Source organism: Tursiops truncatus, chromosome 2, assembly GCF_011762595.2.
Source record: "Tursiops truncatus isolate mTurTru1 chromosome 2, mTurTru1.mat.Y, whole genome shotgun sequence".
Taxonomy (NCBI): domain Eukaryota; kingdom Metazoa; phylum Chordata; class Mammalia; order Artiodactyla; family Delphinidae; genus Tursiops; species Tursiops truncatus.
The window spans coordinates 160179752-160202318 of NC_047035.1; the positions used below are offsets into that span (position 1 = coordinate 160179752).

Consider the following 22567-nt stretch of genomic DNA (forward strand, 5'->3'; position numbering starts at 1 on the left):
GATTTTAACACATGAATTATGGGGGGGACACAAACATTCACTGGTAGAAACTTCCAAATTCATTTTATGAGGCCAGCATTACCTAGATACCAAAGCCAAACAAAGACACCACAAGAAAATGACAAGCCAATATCCCTGATGAACTCATGCAAAAATTCTCAACAAACTACTAGCAAACAATTCAACAGCACATTAAAAAGATCATACACCATGACCAAATGGTATTTACTCTACTCAGGCAAGGATGGTCCAACATCAATCAATGTGACACATACACCACATTACAGAGCAAGGGATAAATATTACATGATCATCTCAACAGGTGCAGAAAAAAAATCTGAAAATATTCAATACTTTTTCATGATAAAAACTCCCATAAATTAGGGATAAAAGGAATTTACCTCAACCCAATAAAGGCTATATATAGAAAATCCTGAAGACTCCACCAAAAAGCTGTTAGAACTAATAAGTGAATTCAGTAAAGGTGCAACATACAAAATCAATATAAAAAAAAATAAAAAATCAATTGCATTTCTATACACTAACAACAAACTATGAGAAAGAGAAAATAAGAAAATAATCCCATTTACAATGACATCAAAAAGAAAAAAATAAATTTGACAAAGGAGATAAAGTATTCATACACTGAAACTAAAAATATTGATGACAGAAATTAAAGAAGACAAAAATAATGCAAAGATATTCCATGCTCGTGAACTGGAAGAATTAATATTTTTAAAATGTCCACACCACCCAAAGCAAGCTATGGATTAAATGCAATCCTTATTAAATTTCCAATGGCATTTTTCACAGAAATAAAACAAAAAAATCCTAAAATTTGTATGGACTCACAAAAGATCCTTTATAGTCAAAGCAATCTTGAGAAAAAAGTACAAAGGTGGAGGCATCATACTTCCTGATTTCAAACTACAGCTGACCCTTGAACAACATGGGGGTTAGGGGCACTGTCCTCCCTTCCCACCTACACAGTCGAAAATCCACACAGAATTTTACAGTTGGCCCTCTATATCCATGGCTCTGCATCCACAGATTCAACCAACCACAGATTATGTAGTACCATAGCATGTATTTACTGAAAAAATTCTGTGTATAAGTAGACTCATGCAGTTCAAATCTGTGTTGTTCAAGGGTCAGTTGTGTATTACAAAGCTATTGTAATCAAAACAGTATGGTATTGCCATAAAAATGGACATATAAATCAATGGAAGAGAACAGAGATTCCAGAAATAAACCTACACATATAGGGTCAATTAATTTACAACAAATCAGCCAAGAATAAACAGTGAAGAAAGGACAGTCTATTCAATAAATGATGTTGGGAAAACTGGACAGCTACATGCAAAAGAATGAAACTGGACCACTATCTTACACACACAAATCAATGCAAAATCAACTAAAGACTTGAATGTAAGACCAGAAACCATAACACTTCTAGAAGAAAACATAAGCAGTAAGCTCCCTGACATTATCAGTCTTGGTGAAGACTTTTTGGATTTGACACCAAAAATGAGACTGCATCAAACTAAAAAGCTTCTGCACGGCAAAGGAAAATATCAACAAAATGAAAGGCAACCTACAGAATGGAAGAAAGTATTTGCAAATCGTATATCTGACAAAGGGTTAATATCCAAAATAAAGAAATAACTCATACAACTCAAAAGCAGAAAAAAAATCTGATTAAGAAATGGATAGAGGATTTGAAAGGACATGTTTCATTACAGGTGGCCTACAGGTACATGAAAAGGTTCTCAACATTATTAATCGTCAGGAAAATGCATATCAAAACCACAATGAGATACCACCCCATACCTGTTAGAATGGCTATTATCAAAAAGACAGGAAATAAGTGTTGGTGAGAATGTGGAGAAAAGGGAGCCCTTGTGCACTGTTGGTGGGAAGGGAATTTGGTGCAGCCACTGTGGAAAACATTATGGGAGGTTCCTCAAAAAAGTAAAAATAGAACTACCTTACAATCCAGCAATTCCACTTCTGGGTATTTTTCTAAAGGAAATGAAAACACTAACTTGAAAAGATATCTAAACCCCTATGTTCACTGCAGCATTATTTATAATAATAATATAATAGCCAAAACATGGAAACAACCTAAGTGTCCATGGACAGATGAATGGATAAAGAAAATGTAGTATACATATATACAAAGGAATATTATTCAGCCATAAAAAAGAAGGAAATCTTGCCATTTGGGACAACATGGATGCATTTTGAGGGTACTATACTAAGTGAAGTAAGTCAGTGAAAGAAAGACAAATACTGTATGATCTCAATTATATGTGGAATTAAAACAAAAACAAAACCAATATCAAAACTCATAGAACAGATTGGTGGTTGCCAAAAGCAGGGGGTAGAGGGTGGGTGAATGGGTGAAGGTGGTCAAAAGGTACAAACTCGCAGTTATAAAATAAATAAGTACTGGAGATAAAATATACAGCATGGTGACTACAGTTAATACTGCATTGCATATTTGAAAGTTCCTAAGAGAGTACATCTTAAAAATTCTCATCACAAGAAAAAAAATTTAACTATATGTGGTGATAGATGATAACTAAACTTATTGTGATACTTTTTGTAATATATACATATCTCGAGTCAGTATGTTGTACATATGAAACATGTTATGTGTCAATTATGTATCAACAGAAAAGTTAAATTACAAAGGATAAGAAAAGGAACTAAAACTGAAACTAAATTTAAAGAACTGAATCTACTGAAGGAAATAAGAAAGCAGTAATGCAAGTAAATCATCAATATAGTATTTGACGTACACCCTCACTCCTGGGCAAAAGAGTAGAGGGGTGAACTGTAAACAAATCACAAAATCTTTTTCCTCTTTTTCAACTGTAAGTTAAGATGTTTATTGAAGAATTTATTTTTTAAATTTATTTTATTGAAGTACAGTTGATTTACAATGTTGTGTTAATTTCTGCCGTATAGCAAATTGACTCAGTTATATATGTATATATATATTTCATATTCTTTTCCATTATGGTTTATCACAGGATATTGAATATAGTTCCCTGTGCTATACAGTAGGACCTTGTTGTTTATCCATCCTATATATAATAGTTTGCATCTGCTAATCCCAAACTCCCAATCCATCCCACCCCCACCCTCCACTCCCTTGGCAACCACAAATCTGTTCTCTGTTTGCAAATCACAGAATTCTCTTAGTAGATTTGTTTTTCTAGGGTTCTACATTCTGAAATAATTTTAGAAGCATTATAAGGTAGAGCAAATGAGTAAATGTACTGATGTTGATCAGAGTCAGATTCACACTGTGGAAGGAAGGATATACACACCGGAAATAGAGAAAGATAAGAACAAGTCTTGAGGGGAGAGAATGAAATTGAAAGTGTCTTTGAGAAACCATGATTTCTAAATATGTCTGTGAATATGCATATATACATATATGTGCACGTTTATGTATGTAAGCATACATGAAGATGACTATATGGATATGTATATCCATATATGTATATCATGTGTACCTGTATGTGGACATGCATATGTGTTTACACTGAGGCACTGACAACATGCCAAAATCTTCTGCGTGATCTGTCAGGCCCAACCTTAGACGATTACAAAGGCTTGATCTGGCAGCTGTCATGGGGGAAATCTTCATACTCCACACTAGACTCTGAGACATAGCCAGTGCACTGCAGACATTGGAATTAGTGCAGTCATGGACTAAGGCCATATCTGCATTCTTAGTCTGAGTGCTTCAATTCTGAAGCATTCTTATGTGGGGAGGACTCAGCTGAGACCCTGTACATAGACCACCTTTTCATTGGACCTTGTAGACCTTTTTATTATCTCTGACTCTGTTTTCAGTACTTTTGCACTCCTCCTAGACCTCCCACTTCTATCTCCTCTCAGATCTATAGAACAGCAAGAACCTTTTGTTTGGAGCTCCTTTGGTTGTGAGATGATCTTCCCCTACCCCAGCCCTGTCAGCACTGATGTATCTGACCCTCATCCAATGATGTTCTGTGGGGGAAAATGGAATATTGGTGTGGCTGGGAACCTTTCCTGTTTAGACTCTTATACTATTACAGTAAGTGAATAAATGCTTAAATTTACTTTCAATTTACTTGCTGTCTTACTTGACCAACTCAAAAACTGGCAGCTCTCTCCCTGACAAGTTAGCACAGTGAGCAATGTGGTCAATGAAGCACAATTCCTTTCTGGAAGGAGCACTAGTGAGTCCTCAGGGCTCTCTAAGGGGGCACTTGCTGAGTCATTTGTTAAGAGTCTGAGGTTCCCACAGGGCACATGACCATTCAGGCCAACGTGTCTCAGGAACTGCTGACAGATTGTGTGACATGCTTAGGAGAGTGTTACTTTATTGTTTACATGATCCTTTTTTTTTTTTTTTTGCGGTACGCGGGCCTCTCACTGTCGTGGCCTCTTCCGTTGCGGAGCACAGGCTCCGGATGCACAGGCTCAGCGGCCATGGCTCACGGGCCCAGCCGCTCCGTGGCATGTGGGATCTTCCCGGACCGGGGCATGAACCTGTGTCCCCTGCATCAGCAGGCGGACTCTCAACCACTGTGCCACCAGGGAAGCCCCATGATCCTTCTATTTTAATAGTCCTGTTTTGCTGGCCAAGATGCCCAGTGAGTGGGTCAAATTAAACATCAAACAGGGATTTTGACAAAACTGGGGAAGCAATTCCTTGGCTACTTACAGTTTCATCAATAATGGGATCAGGGCTTCCCTGGTGGCGCAGTGGTTGAGAGTCCACCTGTCGATGCAGGGGACACGGGTTCGTGCCCCGGTCCGGGAGGATCCCACATGCCGCAGAGCGGCTGGGCCTGTGAGCCATGGCCGCTGAGCCTGTGTGTCCGGAGCCTGTGCTCCGCAGCGGGAGAGGCCGCGACGGTGGGAGGCCCGAGTACCGCAAAAAAAAAAAAAAAAAAAAAAAATGGGATCAAAAGTTGTTGGTGACCCTGCATGCTGAGTTGCACTCAGTGACTACTGTTAGATCTAATGCTCCTGGAACTTGTGTTCAGCCTTTGCTATAGTGGTTACTGTAATTCATGATTTAATGAAAAGGAATGTAAAGTGCTGAGGATCACTTTACCCAGTGACCTGAAGAGACCTTATAGACGTGAGTCGTTCATCTTCACATTTAAAGGAGTATCTTGTTAAAGAAATAATCATGTAACCTTGCCGGGTTGCTAATACAGAAACATTTCTTGGAGAACCTTGACAATGGCCACACTGCACAAGGAGGTGGAATAAAGGAGTATGAAAAAATACAGACATCCAAGACTCTCCTTCCTCAGCTGGGTACTGTTTTGGATCCGACAGATGGCTCATCCTTGCCTTTGTAAAACATGTTTTAAGCATACGTGAAAAGGCAATAGTGACTCCATGAGCCACCCTGGTGGTGCCTAAGATATACAATGAGGGAATGAGGACAGCAGATGATGAGATTGTTTTTTTTTTTTTATTTACCAGATTCAGGTTCCTAGGTTCATTTGTGCCACTACTGCTGGACATCAAGCTCGATAAACATCCTAATAAGGTCAGGGCAATTGGTCTACGACACAATCTGGACCTTAACTGACAAATTTCTGGACAAGTAATAGTGAATAATGCCAAGATAGCAATGACTGACCAGAAGAGAGAATGATGTAAAAATGGTAGTCTAGTAACCACCCCGGACCATCTGGGCAAAGGCCTTAAAGAGATCAAAGGGTGTGTTACCCCCAAAACAGGGTCTGAAAGGAGTAGACTGATGGGATATTTACCAAGGACCCGAAGGCCAGGTAGTGGGATAAGGGAGGCCCAACAGGCCACTACTGTGGCCTATGACTAACACAGGTGCTATGTTTCTGCTTTTCCCAGTGATCCTTGCCATGAATCAAAATGCTCTGCCAACTTTTACCAAGACTTTACGGCTTTCAAGATAAACAAGACTATGGGTTAGGCCGGGCCCCATATATCCAGTGGGAATGTGAGGACTTATGATAAAGTTAGAGTTCAATGGAGATGTGCAGAATTGCATTCCCAAGCCTGTGGGACATGGGTGCAGAGGTGACTGTGATCACCACAACCCCCGACACCAGGATGAGGAGGACACTGATAATGCCGAGGTGGTACTCCACGGCCACCACCAATGGGAAACTTACCCAGACCCTACAACAGTGTACCCACTCAGGCCACCTCAAAACTCCATTGTTATAGCCCCCACTGTTGAATGCATTATTGGTATAGAAGTACTGTTTACATGAACCCCTACTTGCATTCACCCCAAACCCTGATAGAAATTACCACTTCAGCAGGACAAGTGGAAGACTGTGAAACTACTCAACTACCTGAATCTAGTACTTTGTTCCTCAAAAACAAATGCGTGAAGAAGAAAAGTAAATAACTGTCCTTATTGATGAACTTAATGAAGCAAAAATTCTCCCTGAGACTGTTTCTTCATTCAGTAGCTCAGTGGACCTGGGCATATGTCCTTGTGTGTGTAGAGACTCCAGTGATAATTGGCAGTTCAGTGATGTAGTCCCCAGGCACTAGTTATATCTGATATTGTGACTGTCATGGAAGCTACTGTCCACAGTGAGAGAATCTGGTATTCTGTAATAGATGGTGCAAATACCCTATGCATAATCTCTGTCCACATGGATGATTAGGATCAGTTCGTCATATGGGGAACAGATTGCATTGCTTCACTAATGTCCTTCCATAAAGCTACATAAATTCCCCAACTATCTTTCACCAAACAGTCTTGACCTAGAAATGTCCTACACCCAGAGGGAGCACTAGCCTTCCAGTCTATTGATGACATCATCCAAATAGGTCCATACAAGGGCACCACTTAACAAGAACTAGACGTCCTACAGACCAATATGTAGCAACATGGCTGGACCATTATTACAGATAAGACATAGTTACCCAGTACCTAACTGAAATCCCTGGGCAAAATCTGTGAGGGGCACAACATGTCATTCCAAAGGAGAAGACTGCCAAGCTTTGACACACTCTACTTGAACAACTGAAAATGAGGCCCAGCTATTGGTGGGACTATTTGGATACTTGCACTCTCATAGTCCCCATGTGTGGTTCTTGATGGCATCCATTACATCCATTACTATTAGATTACTTCAAAGGCCACTCTTCTCAGTGGGGCCACAACCAAGAGGACGCACTTGAGGCCCTCCACCAGGCCTCTCAGCCTATCCTTCCCTTGGGGCCCTCTGATCCTCATTTGCTGTTAGAGTTACAGCTCTCAGCAACATCTCTGTTCACCAAGTACAGTCTGTGGTAGAAGGCTACTACCATAGGTCACAGACAGACACCCTCTGGAGTTTTGGACCTATAATCTTCCAGTCTGCTGAAAGGTATGCATCTTTTGTGAGAAAATTATTGGCCTATGATTGAGCCTTGGTGTCTGAGTATATGACCTATGACTGTGAAATAATATTACAACCAGAAATACCAATGTAAGTTATGAATACTTTGACTTTTGCTCTCTAATTTTCTTAGGGTATTTACAACTAACATCAAAGAAACTATGAATGTTGCATGAAATATAATCTCAGATGCATATTCATGAACCAAAGAAGAATATTTTCTACTGAGTTTAATTAAAATAATTTAAAGTTACCTGTAATTATTTTACTACTTAAGGTATATATTACCTTTGAATGTTCTCTGTGTATTTACTTGCATTTGTGTTTTTGATATTGAGTCTTGATCCTCATAGAGAAGATTTCCATCTGGTACTTCAAACTGAGCTACATAAAGAGAAGCATATAATCAAATAAATAGAAAAACAGATCTATTGTGAACCCCTAACTTTCAAATTTATAACAAATGTACAGCATAAATTCTTCTCAATTTTATAGACTTATAAGTAGATTACCATAATGCTAGATCTAATATGAAAAGAGAAGAGTTTTAATGGGTATACACTGAAACTGTCTCATTATTTCATTAATAATCCTAGGCATCACATGTGCTTTCTATCATTCTCTATATTTCCTACGTAGGACTTTTATACTTAAGTTAAAACTTAATTATAGGATAAAATATCAGGAAGATGGAGGACTAGGAAGTTCCAGACCCTCATTACCCTATGGAGACACTAAGTTAATAACAATATACAGACCAAAATACCATTATGAGAACTCTAGAAACCAGTTAAGAAGCTGCATCATCCAAGTGAATTACTAACCAAGAAAAACTGTACCAAAGAGGGTAGGAAGGGTCATGGCATTTTGCCCAGCTTAGTTAGCCCCACCATCTCCCTGGCAGAGTGTGCCACAGTGTGCCACAGTAACAAGGAAGTCTCGCAATTTCCAGATCCTCCATTGGGATGAAAAGAGTGACACTTGCATCCAACTTTCTGGCATGTCTAGGCACTGTCTGACTCATTGGTTGCTGTCTTGCCTGATCTGGAAAGCTGATGGGGACAGTTCCATAGTTAGATACCAGGTTGGAGACTGCTGAAAACAAAGGCAAGTGCCGTTACACATTAGAGCTGCAGGGGTTATGAAGTTCTGCAAATGATGGAGGAGCAAGAGATTACGGGTGGAGGAATACAATAGAAACCAAAACAAAAATCTCCTGAGAAGAAACAGGAGAGATCCTCTTAGGGAAATTAGGAGAGTAAAAAAAAGTCATATAGGGCTTCCCTGGTGGCGCAGCGGTTGAGAGTCCGTCTGCTGATGCAGGGGACACGGGTTCGTGCCCTGGTCTGGGAAGATCCCACGTGCCGCGGAGCGGCTGGGCCCGTGAGCCATGGCCACTGAGCCTGTGCGTCCGGAGCCTGTGCTCCGCAACAGGAGAGGCCACAACAGTGAGAGGCCCGCGTACTACCAAAAAAAAAAAAAAAAAAAGTCATATACACTAGAATAAAAGTACACACAAGCCCAGAGAAGATACATCCCCAGCGAAGGTTTGAGAAGTATCAGAACCTCCATGTCAGGCTGATTAGTCAAGGTGTTCCCCTGTATCTGAAAAGACTGAGAGAGATAGCTATGTTTTCAAATTCCCAAATCTCAACAAAATATGACAAAGCATACAAAGAAACATGGAAACATGTCCCAATCATGGGAAGAAAATAAAGTTCCAGAAACCAACCCTAAAAAACCACAGGTCTGTGAATTACCTCACAAGGAATTTTAACAACTGCCTTAAAGATTCTCAATGAGCTGAAAGAAATATAAACTAAATGAAATCAGGACAATGAAGCATGAACAAAATTAGAATATCAACAAAGATATAGAAACTATAAAAAAAACCTCTGGTGCTGAGCAATATAATAACTGAATTGAAAAATTCACTAAAGGGGTTCACCATCAGACTTGATCAGGCAGAAAAAAAATCAGCAAACTGGGAGACAGGTCATGTGAAATCATTGTATCTGAGGAGCAAAAAGAAAAAAGAATTAAGAAAAGTGTAGAGAGCATGAAGGATTTATGGGACCCTATCAGGTGGACCAAGATATGCATTATGAAAGTCCCAGAAGAGAAGAGAGAAAAAAGGGAGCAGAGAGTTTATTTGAAGAAATGACAAAACTTACCAAATTTTAAAAAGAAATGGATATACAAATTCAATAAGCTTTATAAACTCCAACTAGGAAAAACCCAAAGAGACCAACACCGAAACACAATGTAGTCAAACTGTCAGAAGTCAAGGAAAAAGAGAAAATCTTAAAAGAGGCAAGAGAAATACAATTTGTCATGTGCAAGGGAGCCTCTATAAGATTATAAATGAATTTCTCAGAAACCTTGAAGGCCATAAGACAGTGGGATGATACTTTCAGAGTGCCAAAAGAAAACAACCGTCAACCAAGCATATGATATTTGGCAAAACTGTCCTTCAAAACTGAAAGGGAAATTAAGATTTTCACAGATAAACAAAAGCTGACGGAGTTCATACCACTAGACCTGCTCTGCCAGAAATACTAAAGGAAGTCTTTCAAGTTGAAATGAAAGGATATTAGATGGCATCATGAAGCTGTATGATAATATAAAGGTTTTGGTTAAGATATATGGACAAATGTAGAAATGTATATTACTGACATTTTGATGCATAACTTCCCTTTAATTCTTATACAGAATTAGGAGAAAAAGCATAAAATAACTATAAATCTATGTTAATGGGCACACAGTATACAAAGATGTAATTTGTGACACCAATAAATAAAGTGAGGGGAAAGAGCTTTAAAGGAGTACAGTTTAGTGACAGAAGTATGTATGTGTTTGAAGTTAACTTGTTACTGGTATAAAATATATTATTGTAACCATAACAAAAACATTTATAGACTATTCATGTTATGGATACATGTTTGTATCTCCCAAAATTCATATGTTGAAGCCCTAACCTCCAATGTGACGGTTTTGGAGATGGGGGGAAGGGAAGTAATTAAGGTTAAATGACATCATAAGGGTAAGACCCTGATCTGATGTGATTGTTGCCCTAATAAAAAGAGACACCAGAGCTTTCATTCTCTATCTCTCTCTCTCTCCATTTGCACACAAAGAAGAGGTCATGTGGGTACACAATAGATGGTGGACACTTATGAGCCAAGAAAAGACATCTCAGAATGAAATCTAACTTACTAGCACCTAGATTTTGGACTTCACCTACAGAACTGTAATAAATAATTTTCTGTTTTTTTTTTTTTAAGTGACCCTGTCTATGGCTTTCAGTTATGGCAGCCTGAGAAGACTAATACACAAAAGGAAATGAGAAGAGAATTAAAGCATGCCACTGCCAAAAAAAATCAATGAAAGACAAAGGAAGAGAGTAAAATAGGAAATGAGGAGCAAAAAATTATGAGACATACAGGAAATAATTAACAAAATGGCAAAAGTAAGTCCTTTCCTAACCAACTGTATGCCAACTAATTGGATAACCTAGAGAAATGGATAAATTCTTAGAAACACACAACCTACCAATGTAAGTGGGTTAAACTCCCTGGACACAGAGTAGCTGTACGTATAAAAAATAAGACCCACCTATAATGCTGTCTACAAGAGATTCACTTAGGTCTAAGGACATATATAGACTGAAAGTGAAAGGATGGGAACAGATTCCCCATGCAAATGATAACCAAAAGAGAATAGTGATGGCTATACTATAATATCAGACAGAAGAGACTTTAGTCAAAACCTGTTAAAGAGACAAAGTAAGACATCATATAATAATAAAAAGGTCAATTCTCCAGGAATATGTAACATTATAAATATAAACATTATAGTGTTTATATATATAAACATATATTCATCAGACATGAGAACTCCTAAATACATGAAGAAAACATTAACCAGATTGAATGGAGAAACAGACCATAAAACAAAAATTGTAGGAGACTTCAATACCTCATTTTCAATAATGGAAAAAACAACCAGAAAAAAGATCAATAAGAAAATTAGAGGATTTGAACAACACTATAGGCCAATTGGACATTATAGATATATGCAAAAAAACCTCCACCTAACAACATCAGAATACATTTTTCTCAAGTACACATGGAACATTCTCCAGGATACTGTTATTACGCAAAATAACTTTTCTGATCACAATGGAAAGAAACTAGAAATTAACAGTAGCAGAAACACTTGAAAATCCACAAATATGTGGGAAATATAAAAATATATTCTCAAAAAAAACAATGGGTGAAGTAGAAATTGCGAGAGAAATTAGAAATTATCTTGAGACAAATGAAAATGAAAACACAACATAACAAAATATATGCAATGCAATGAAAGCAGTGCTAAGAGGAAAATTTATAGCTATGAATGCTTACATTAAAAAAGAAGAAATATTTCAAATAAACAACCTAACTTTACAACTCAAGGAACTAGAAAAAGAAGATAAAACTATACCCAAAGATAGCAGAAGGAAGGAAATAATAAAGATTAGAGCAGAGGTAAGTGAAACAGAGAAGAGAAAAACAATAAAGAAAATGAATAAAACCAGGAGTTGGTTTTTTGAAAAGACCAACAAAATTGAAAACATTTAGTTACATTAGCTAAGAAAAAAGGGAAAAGACTCAAATAATTAAATAAGAAATGAAAGAAGAGGCATTACAACCAATGCCATAGGAATAAAAATTATTATAAGAGAACATTATGAACTGTATGCCAACTATCTGAAATACCTAGAAAAAAATGAATTCTAAGAAACACAACCTACTAACTGAATCATGAATAAACAGAATATCTGAAAGAACAGTAACTAGTAGATTAAATCAGTAATCAAAAACCTCCCGACAGATAGAAACCCAGGACCAGACAGCTTCACTGCAGAATGCTACCAAACATTAACAACAACAAAACTAACACTAGTCCTCATCAAACTCATCCAAAGAAATGAATAGGAAAACTTTTAAACTCATTCTATGAAGCCAGTATTAACCTGATACCAAAGTCAGACAAAGGGATTATATGAAAGGAAAATTACAGGCCAGTATACCTGATGAACACAGATGCAAAACTCAACAATATACTAGCAAACAGAATTCAAGAGCTCACTAAAAGGATTAAATACCACATCCAAGTGGGATTTATTCCTGGAATGCAAGGTTGATTTAATACATGAAAATCAATTAATGTGACACATCATATTAATAGCATGAAGGAAAAAAAAAACACACATGACCATCTCAGCTGATACAGAAAATTAAACATCCTTTTATGATTAAACAAAACACTCAACAAACTAAGATTAAAAGCAAAATACCCACATATAATAAAGACTATATAAGCAAAGCCCACAGCTAACATCACACTCAGTGATGAAAAACTAAAAACTTCCTTTGAGATCAAAAATAAGGCAAGGATGCCCACTCTCACCACTTCTATTCAACATAGTACTAGAAGTCCTAACAACAGCAACTGGGCAAAAAAAGAAATACGAGATATAAAAATTAGAAAGGAAGAAGTAAAATTATCTGTTCATAGATAAAATGTCCTTATACATAGAAAACCCTAAAGATTCACACATGCATACACACACAAAAAAACCCCCAGGAGAATTAATAAATGAATTCAGCAAAGTTTCAGGGTACAAAATCAACATGTAAAAATCAGTTACATTTTTACAAACTATTAATGTACAATATGAAAAGTAAACTATGAAAACAATTCATCAAAAATAATAAAATATGTAGGAATAAACTTAACCAAGGAGGCAAAAGGCATGTACACTGAAAACTATAAAACACTGCTGAAATCAACCTACCTAAGGAGGCAAAAGACCTGTGCATGCAAAACTATAAAGTACTGATGAAAGAAATCAAAGATGATACAGATGGAGAGATATACCATGTTCTTGGATTGGAAGAATCAATATTGTGAAAATGACTATACTACACAAAGCAATCTACAGATTCAATGCAATCCCTATCAAATTACCAATGGTATTTTTCACAGAACTAGAACAAAAAATTTTGCAATTTGTATGGAAACACAAAAGACCCCAAATAGCCAAAGCAATCTTGAGAAAGAAAAACAGAGCCAGAAAAAAAAAGGAACAGTAAAAAAATAAAAATAAAATAAAACGGAGCCAGAGAAATCAGGCTCCTTGTCTTCAGACTATACTACAAAGCCACCGTAATCAAGACAGCATGGTACTGGCAAAAAAACATAAATATAGATCAATGGAATAGGATAGAAAGCCCAGAGATAAACCCATGCACCTATGGTCACCTAACCTATGACAAAGGAGGCAAGAATACACAATGGAGAAAAGACAGCCTCTTCAATAAGTCGTGCTCGGAAAACGGACAGCTACATGTGAAAGAATGAAATTAGAACACCATAACAAAAAAATAAACTCAAAATGGATTAAAGACCTAAACGTAAGGTCATACACTATAAAACTCTTAGAGGAAAACATAGGCAGAACATTCTTTGACATAAATCACAGTGAGATCTTTTTTGACCCACCTCCTAGAGAAATGGAAATAAAAATAAACAAATGGGACCTAATTAAACTTAAAACCTTTGCACAGCAAAGGAATCCATAAACAAGATGAAAAGACAACACTCAGAATGGGAAAAGATATTTGTAAATGAAGCAACTGACAAAGGATTAATCACCAAAATATACAAACAGCTTATGCAGCTCAATATCAAAAAACGACCCAATCAAAAAATGGAGACCTAAATAGACATTTCTCCAAAGAAGACATACAAATGCCCAACAAACAAATGAAAAGATGCTCAACATCACTAATTATTAGAGAAATGCAAATCAAAACTACAATGAGGTATCACCTCACATTGGTCAGAATGGCCATCATCAAAAAAATCTACAAACAGTAAATGCTGAAGAGGGTGTGGAGAAAAGGGAACCCTCTTGCATTGTTGGTGGGAATGTAAATTGATACAGCCATGATGGAGAAAAGTATGGAGGCTCCTTAAAAGACTAAAAATATAACTACCATATGACCCAGCAATTCCACTACTGGGCATATACCCAGAGAAAAACAAAATTCAAAGAGCTATATGCACCCCAATGTTCAGTGCAGCACTATTGACGATAGCCACGACATGAAAGTGAAGCCAGAAAGAGAAAAACAAATATCATATATTAACGCATATATGTGGAATCTAGAAAAATGGTATAGATGATCTTATTTGCAAAGCAGAAACAGAGACACAGACTCGCGAACAAATGTATGGATACCAAGGGGGAATGGAAGGGGATGGGATGAATTGGGAGACTGGGATTGACATATATACACTATTGATACTATGTATAAAATAGACAACTAATGAGAACCTACTGTATAGTACAGGGAACGCTACTAAATGCACTGGGGTGACCTAAATGAGAAGGAAATCCAAAAAGGAGGGGATATATGTATACGTATAGCTGATTCACTTTTCTGTAGAGTAGAAACTAATACAACATTGTAAAGCAACTATACTCCAATAAAAATTAATTTAAAAAAACACTGCTGAAAGAAATTAAAGAAGAGACAAATAAATGAAAAAACATCCCATGTTCCTGGATTTGAAAACTTAATATAGTTAAGGTCTCAGTACTACCCAAAGCAATCCACAGATTCAGTGTAATCCCTATAAAAATCCAAGTGCATTTTTTGCAGAAGAAATAGAAAAACGCATGCTAAAATTTATACAGGATCTCAAAGGATCCCAAATAGCCAAAACATCTTGAAAAAGAATAACGAATTTATACCTCTAGCATTTACTAATTTCAAAACATATTACAAAGCACAGGTAATCAAAATAGTGTGGTAGGGGCATAAAGACAGACATACAGACCAATGGAATAGATTAAAGAGCTTAGACCCTCACATGTATAGTTGATGACCTTTAATAAGGGTGTCAAGAACAATCAATGGGGAAAGAACAGTGTCTCCAAGAAATAGGTGAATAAACTGATATCTACATGTAAAACAATAAAGTTGGATGTTTACCTTACATCATACACAAAAATTAATTCAAAATGGGTTAAAGACTGAAACTTAAGACCTAAAACTATAAAATTTCTTGAAGAAAACATATGGAAAAATCTCATGATGTTGAATTTGACCATTCCCTTTGGTCCCTGTGATCCACATCTCCTGTTTGAGTTACAGGTCTCAGCACCTCTTTGTTCACGAACTATGGGCTATGACTAAAGGACACTGCCACAGACATGTCAGAGTTAACTGCTGAACTTATGGACCCAAATCTCCTGGAGAGAGCTCAGAAGTGTACACCCTTTAAGAGTCAGTTGATGGTCTGTTATTGAATCATACTGAGTACATAACCCAAGGCCTTAAAATAATCTTAGTACTAGAAATCTCAATCAAAAGGTATCAATACTTTTGTTTCTGCTCTCTAATTATCTTAGGGTATTAACACTTTAGGTCAAAGTAGAAATTTTCTATGAAGTATATGCCCAGGACTTCCCTGCTGGTCCTGTGGTTAAGACTCTGCACTTCTACTGCAGGGGGCACGGGTTTGATCCCTGGTTGGGGAACTAAGAGCCCACATGCCATGCAGCGAGGCCAAAAAATTAAAAATAAATAAATTGACTTAACTTAATTTAAAAAATAAAATAAAATAAAATACATGCCCAAATACATATCCATGAACCAAACAAAAAAGCTCATTTGATGAGTTTAATTTAAAATATTTAAAAATTTTCTATAATTACTATACTTACTAGTGTGTCCTTCCCTTCTGAGATTTCTTTCTTTCTTTACTTGCTGTTGGATTTTTGACACTGAATCTTGATTCTCATGCATAAGCTTCTTATCTGGTACTTTATCATGAGCTTCAAAAAGAGATACATTCACTCCACTTAAATGGGAAAATAGATTTATTGTGAAATCTCTAATTTCAAATTTATAATAATTATGCAGCAGCATCTTCTCTCATTTTTATAAAGTTTTAAGTAAATTGCCACAATGCTAGATCCACATGAAAATTGTGAGATCATTTTTGATAGATGTATGGTGAAACAGTCTCAGTGTTTCATAAACATTCCTAGACATCAAATATGTTTTATATTAGTCTCTAGTTTTCTTGTGTTATTTATACTTTAGGTAAATACATATTTATAGGCCAAACAATGAAACTGTGTACATACTACCCCATGTAAAATAGATAGCTAGTGGGAAGCAGCCGCACAGCACAGGGAGATCAGCTCAGTGCTTTGTGACCACCTAGAGGGGTGGGACAGGGAGGGTGGGAGGGAGACACAAGAGGGAGGAGATATGGGGATATATGTATATGTATAGCTGATTCACTTTGTTATAAAGCAGAAACTAACACACCATTGTAAAGCAATTATACTCCAATAATGATGTTAAAGAAAAACACAAACCTATGTTGACTTCTTAAAAAAAAAAAAGAAAATGTGTAAGTACAAGTGTTTCATTACAATATTATGTGTAATTGCAAAATAGCTAAAAGCAGCAAAATATATAAGCATAGAAGATTGGTTGAATAAATTAAAGTATATATTATAAACTACGGTGAAGTATAAATTATGGTATATGATGTAGTATAACAAGTGTACCTACTACTGTAAAAGAAATGCAAAAGGTCTCTATAAAACGAACTGGAGGGATTTCTAGGAGGCAACAATAAATGAAAAAAAAAACTGAAATAAAGAATATCTAGGGCTTCCCTGGTGGCGCAGTGGTTGAGAGTCTGCCTGCCGATGCAGGGACACGGGTTCGTGTCCCAGTCCGGGAAGATCCCACATGCTGCGGAGCGTCTAGGCCCGTGAGCCATGGCCGCTGAGCCTGCGCGTCCGGAGCCTGTGCTCCGCAATGGGAGAGGCCACAACAGTGAGAGGCCCGCATACCACAAAAAAAAAAGAATATCTAGCATGCTATCTTTTTCACCTTTGGTAAAAGAAAGAAAGGGACATAAGAAATAAATACATAAAGAGGAAAAAAAGTTATTTTTTCAATGAAACACAGAAAAGACAAACCAAAAAACAATTTAGTTGGATACCTACTAAAGGAGGGTGAGGACTAAGGAATGTAGGGAAGGAATAAGAAAGAAATGATGCTTTATATATATTTTTGCATATTTATTACTTTTAGAAAAGGGTCATGTTTTACATATTCCAAAAATAAAACTAAAGTAAAAAATAAAAAGACTAACGTTGGAAGCAACCTTAATCAACCTACTGCAGGAAAAAAATAAGCACAAATCCAAGTAGTTCATCAACAGTATTTGACATATACTCTCAGTCTTAGGCAAGAGAGTGGGATGCAAAAAAAAAAAAAAAAAAAAAAAAAAAAATCACAAAAAATTTAGTAGGTTTTTTCCCTAGTATCAGCTAAGTGACTGAAACAATTTTAGAAGTATTATAGGATGGAGTGAATATATAAATGTGTTGATGTTGCTCAAAGTCAGGATTCTCACTGTGGAAGGACATCCACATATAAAATGAAGGCAGGCAAAAACAAGCCCTAGGGATATTAACTGGAATTGAAGGTGCCTGTAAGAACTCATAATTTCTAAATATGCCTATGTATGTGTATATGCATATATATGTTCACTTTTATGTGTATGTAGGTATAGGTACGTATGAATGTGTGTGTGTGTGTGTGTGTGTGTGTGTGTGTGTGTGTATACATACACTGAGGTTCCAACTGCAAGTCAAAACCCTGTATATGATCTTTCAGCCCCATAAGCAATTACAAACCTACCTGGCAGTTCTTACAGGGAAAAGCTTCCAACCCCACACTGACTTGATGTATACACTGCAGGCACTAGAAGTAGCTGCAGTCAGGCTGACCCTTAACCTCCACTTCTAGATGACCATGATCTTACATTTATCTGCATTCTGGCCTAGGAACCTCCATTCAGAGGTTCAGATGTACTGAACCTGTACTGTTCAGATGCCTCTACCTACGCCACCTTAAAGATAGACCTGGAAGACACTGTTCTCAGTCTGATTCGGTGTAAAGTACTTATCTGCTCCAAACTCTGCCTCCTCATCCTTCCCCTGGGCCCAGTGTCCTTAAAACAGCAGGAGCCTTTTGTTTGGGGCAGTGAGATGTTGCCCCCACTCTCTCCTGTCTATAATGATACACCTGACCCTTGCCTAGTGCTGTTCTGTGGGGAAAATGGAAGACTGGTAGAGCTTCAGCCCTTTTCTGTTTAGATCCTTGCTTATACTATCAGAGTAAGTGAAAAAAGGCAGAATTTTACTTTGTTTAGTTTGTTATCTTAATTGGCCAACTTGACAACCGGCAGCTCTCTAGCTCTCTGAGAAACCGGTACAGTGAGCAAAGTGATCAATATAATGCTGTAGATCCTACAAAGCACTTTTAGGAGGTGTGAGAGAAGATTTGGGCCACCCTTGGACTTTGCAAATGGATCAACTGCAAGAGTGTGAGGATCCAATGGGACACTTAGCCTGTGAGCCTCAGAAAGTGCTGGTGGAGGCCACAGAGCACCTTAGAAAGTTCTCACAAATTGTTAAATAAGACTTTCAGTTTGAAGGGAACATTGGACCTTCACTTTAGCCTCCAAACTCTGGTCAAGTTCCACTGATGAGTCAAATTAGAGATCTAACAGAGGGACTCTTAAGAGAGCTAGGGAACCAATTCCCTAGCTAATGGCTATGGTTCTCCAGAGACAGGCCTAAAAGCCATCAGAGACCCTGAAAGCTGAGTTATACTCTATGACTATTGTTAGTTCTAAGTCCTGACACCGAGACTCATGCCTTTAATATAAAAGAATGTATAGGACTTTGGAATCACTTTGCCCAGTGACCTGGAGAGAACTTAGACTTGGGTCTTACCAGACTCAGATTTCTAAGTTCACTTTTGTGAATCCTATTGGTTATCAAGCTCAATCAAATTTCCTCATAAGTTGTGTCAGTCAGTTGTGACACAGTCAGATCCTAATTGGCAAATTTTCAGGCATGCAGAAATTGCTGCCCAGAAAGAAAAAGTGATGTAAAAATGGTAATAATGCTCCCTCTACTGGATGTTATGGGCAATGACCTTACCTAAAAATCTATGGGCCTGATTACCATACAGTGGGGTCTGAAAGCAGCAAATTAATGCTCTCCACCAAGATACTCATTGTTAGATGATGGGCCATGAGGACCCAGCATGTAGCCCCACTACAGGCCACTTTGTGGTGGCCGCTATGAATAATGCAAGTGCTATTCTCGCTACCTTTATCAGTGAATTCTGAGATGGATCAAAGAACTCCACATACACTGACCCTGATCACAGCTTTCAAAAATAAAAAACAAGGGCTTCCTTGGTGGCGCAGTGGTTGAGAGTCCGCCTGCTGATGCAGGGGACACGGGTTCGTGCCCCGGTTCGGGAAGATCCCACATGCCGCGGAGTGGCTAGGCCCGTGGGCCATGGCCGCTGAGCCTGCGCGTCCGGAGCCTGTGCTCCGCAACAAGAGAGGCCACAACAGTGAGAGGCCCGCATACCACAAAAAAAAATAAATAAATAAAAATAAATAAAAAACAAGATAGGGTTATACCAAGGTTCTTACATCCCCAGTGAAGCTATATGAGGGCCTATTCCAGTACAATTGCAGGCAGGCGAGAATTACATTTCTTGGGCCTTCTGGATGGCGGTACACTGATAACTGTAATCCCCACAGGCCCTGGCACCAAGATGAGGGGAAAACAGATAATGCTGTCTGGTTTGGGGCCACCATCACAAACAGAAACCTTTTCCAGGCCACACTACCGTACAGTGCATTGCTATGGCCTCTACTACTGAATATATTGTCGGTATAGATGTATTATTTATGTGACCCACCACTCGCATCCACTCTCATGTTGTGACGGGATTTGCTGCAGTTAGGATATTTTAATGGGGCAGGTGGAAGATCTTGAGCGACCCAACTACCAGAACCTAGTGCCCATATCTACCAAAAGCAATATTGACTCCCTGGGTGTAAAAAAGAAATAACTGCCCTTGTTGCTGAGCTTAAAGAAGCCAACAAATTCCATAGACTATTTCTCCATTTAACAGGCCTGTGCACAAAACATCAGGTGCCTACAGACTAAGTAATTAAGGCTGCACAGAGTGTTAGTACCAACCTGGCACTGTGACTGTCACAGAAGCTATTGCCCAAGGTGAAGGAACTTGGTATACAGCAACCAACAACTTGAACTCTCTTTTCAGCAACCTTCTTCATGCAAATGACCAGGATCAGTTCACCCTTATGTAGAATTAATTGAAATATGCCACTAATGTCCTTCCACAGGGCTCCCTAAATTCCCCATCTGCCTATCTTCAATGGATAGAGCATGTCTTAGAAAAAGTCCCACTCACAGAGGGAATAATAGCTTTCTACTATATTGATGACATCCTTCTGGTGGGCCCAGGCAAAGGCACCATCCCACAGGACTGCACACCCTGTTGATCCATATGTGGCAACATGGCTAGGTCATTAATATAGACAAGGACTTAGTATCCAAGTGAAATTCCAGGGTAGCAGATAAAAATCTTACTCTAGAGGAGATGTTTGCATATCTTTTGGCCCTCCCTTCCCCAAATTATAAAAAAAAAAATGTCTGAATATTGATGGGACCCTCTGAGTACTAACACATTTGCATTCTGCCCACAGGGGTTTGATGGCACATATCTGTGGGGTTAGCATAAAGGCTATTACCTCTGAGTGGAGACCCAACCAACAGGATGCTCTGGAGGACTTCCATCAGGCCATTCAAGCTGCCTTCCCTCGGACCCACCTGATCCCCATTTGGTTTTTAAGTTACTGACCTCTTTTCACCCATCGAAGCCTATAGCAAAAAGACACTGACATAGGTGAGAGGCACCCACTGATCTTTTGGAGCAGAAATTTCCCAGGTTGGCTGAAAGGTACACAGCCTTAGTGAGACAACTATTGACCTATTATTGCCCTTAATGGATACTGAGAATGAAATAGTCTTATGATCAGAAATTCCAACCAAATTGTATCAATAATTTCAGTTTTGCTCTCTAGTTGTCTTAGGGTATTCATACTTTAAATCAACATGTATGGCTTCCCTGGTGGCGCAGTGGTTGAGAGTCCGCCTGCCGATGCAGGGGACACGGGTTCGTGCCCTGGTCCGGGAAGATCCCACATGCCGCAGAGCAACTGGGCCCGTGAGCCATGGCCGCTGAGCCTGCGCGTCGGGAGCCTGTGCTCCACAATGGGAGAGGCCACAACAGTGAGGCCCGTGTACCGCAAAAAAAAAAAAAAAAAAAAATCAACATGTAAAATTTCTGCAAAACATATGCTGAGATATTATCTTCAGGAAGCAAAGAAAAAAGATCTTCTGATGAGTTTAATTTAAAATAATATGAAGTTATTTATAATTATTGTACTTACTAGAGAGTCTTTCCCTTTTGAAAGTTCTTTGTTTCTTTACTTGTGTTTGGCGTTTTGACACTGAATCCTGATGGTTAAGCATAAGCTTTTCATCTGATGCTTCATCATAACCTACATCAAGAAATGCATTTAGCCCACTGAATAGAAAATATGTATCTATTGTGAAATACCTAAACTTCAACTTTATACAAGTGTACAGCAGAACTTTCTTTCATTTTGATAAAGTTAAAAATAAATTACCATAATGCTAGGTATGACATGAAAATTGTGAGAAAAGTTTTAATGAGTGTTTTGAATATATTTCTATTAGTCTCTAGTTTTCTTCGGTTATTTATACTTCAGGTTACAATCATAGGCCAAACAATGAAGACACATATGCAACAAGGTTACTTATCACAGCATCATTTGTAATTGCATAATATTCAAAACCAGCTAAATATTCACAGACTATTGCTTGAATAACCTAAGAAATATACTATAAACTATATATATACAGCTGTAAAAATGAATAAGTTTTCTAGAAACTGACATGAAAGAATTTCCAAGAAAGAATGTTAAGTGAAAAATAAAAGTGAAAAAGCAGATATCTAGCATATTACCTCTGAGGTAAGAAAGAAGGGGAAGGGGGAAAATTAAGAAAAATAGAGACACTTACATTTACAAAATGAAATACAGAAATAATAAACCAGAAAACGATATAATAGATGGTTACTTGCAACAGAAGGGGT

General features: G+C 37.9%; 1 protein-coding gene and 1 long non-coding RNA gene across 20 annotated transcripts in view; one reads left to right on the forward strand and one right to left on the reverse strand.

Annotated features, from left to right (window-relative positions):
* LOC141278105 (uncharacterized) overlaps positions 1–21228 on the forward strand; it is a 63938-nt gene extending 42710 nt beyond the window's left edge. Inside the window, exon 3 of the long non-coding RNA XR_012330406.1 lies at positions 21093–21228. This is a non-coding gene — a long non-coding RNA (uncharacterized lncRNA). The remainder of the gene's footprint in view (positions 1–21092) is intronic.
* CCDC7 (coiled-coil domain containing 7) overlaps positions 1–22567 on the reverse strand; it is a 271954-nt gene that overhangs the window by 127828 nt on the left and 121559 nt on the right. For 15 of the 19 annotated variants that reach the window (XM_073801610.1, XM_073801617.1, XM_073801609.1 and 12 more), the window contains exons 19-21: positions 21840–21950; positions 16186–16296; positions 7692–7787 (exon numbers count right to left, since the gene is read on the reverse strand). In XM_073801610.1, coding sequence (XP_073657711.1) covers positions 7692–7787; positions 16186–16296; positions 21840–21950 — 318 coding nt within the window. The remainder of the gene's footprint in view (positions 1–7691; positions 7788–16185; positions 16297–21839; positions 21951–22567) is intronic. The other 4 variants (XM_073801613.1, XM_073801621.1, XM_073801622.1 and 1 more) reach the window with 2 other exon arrangements.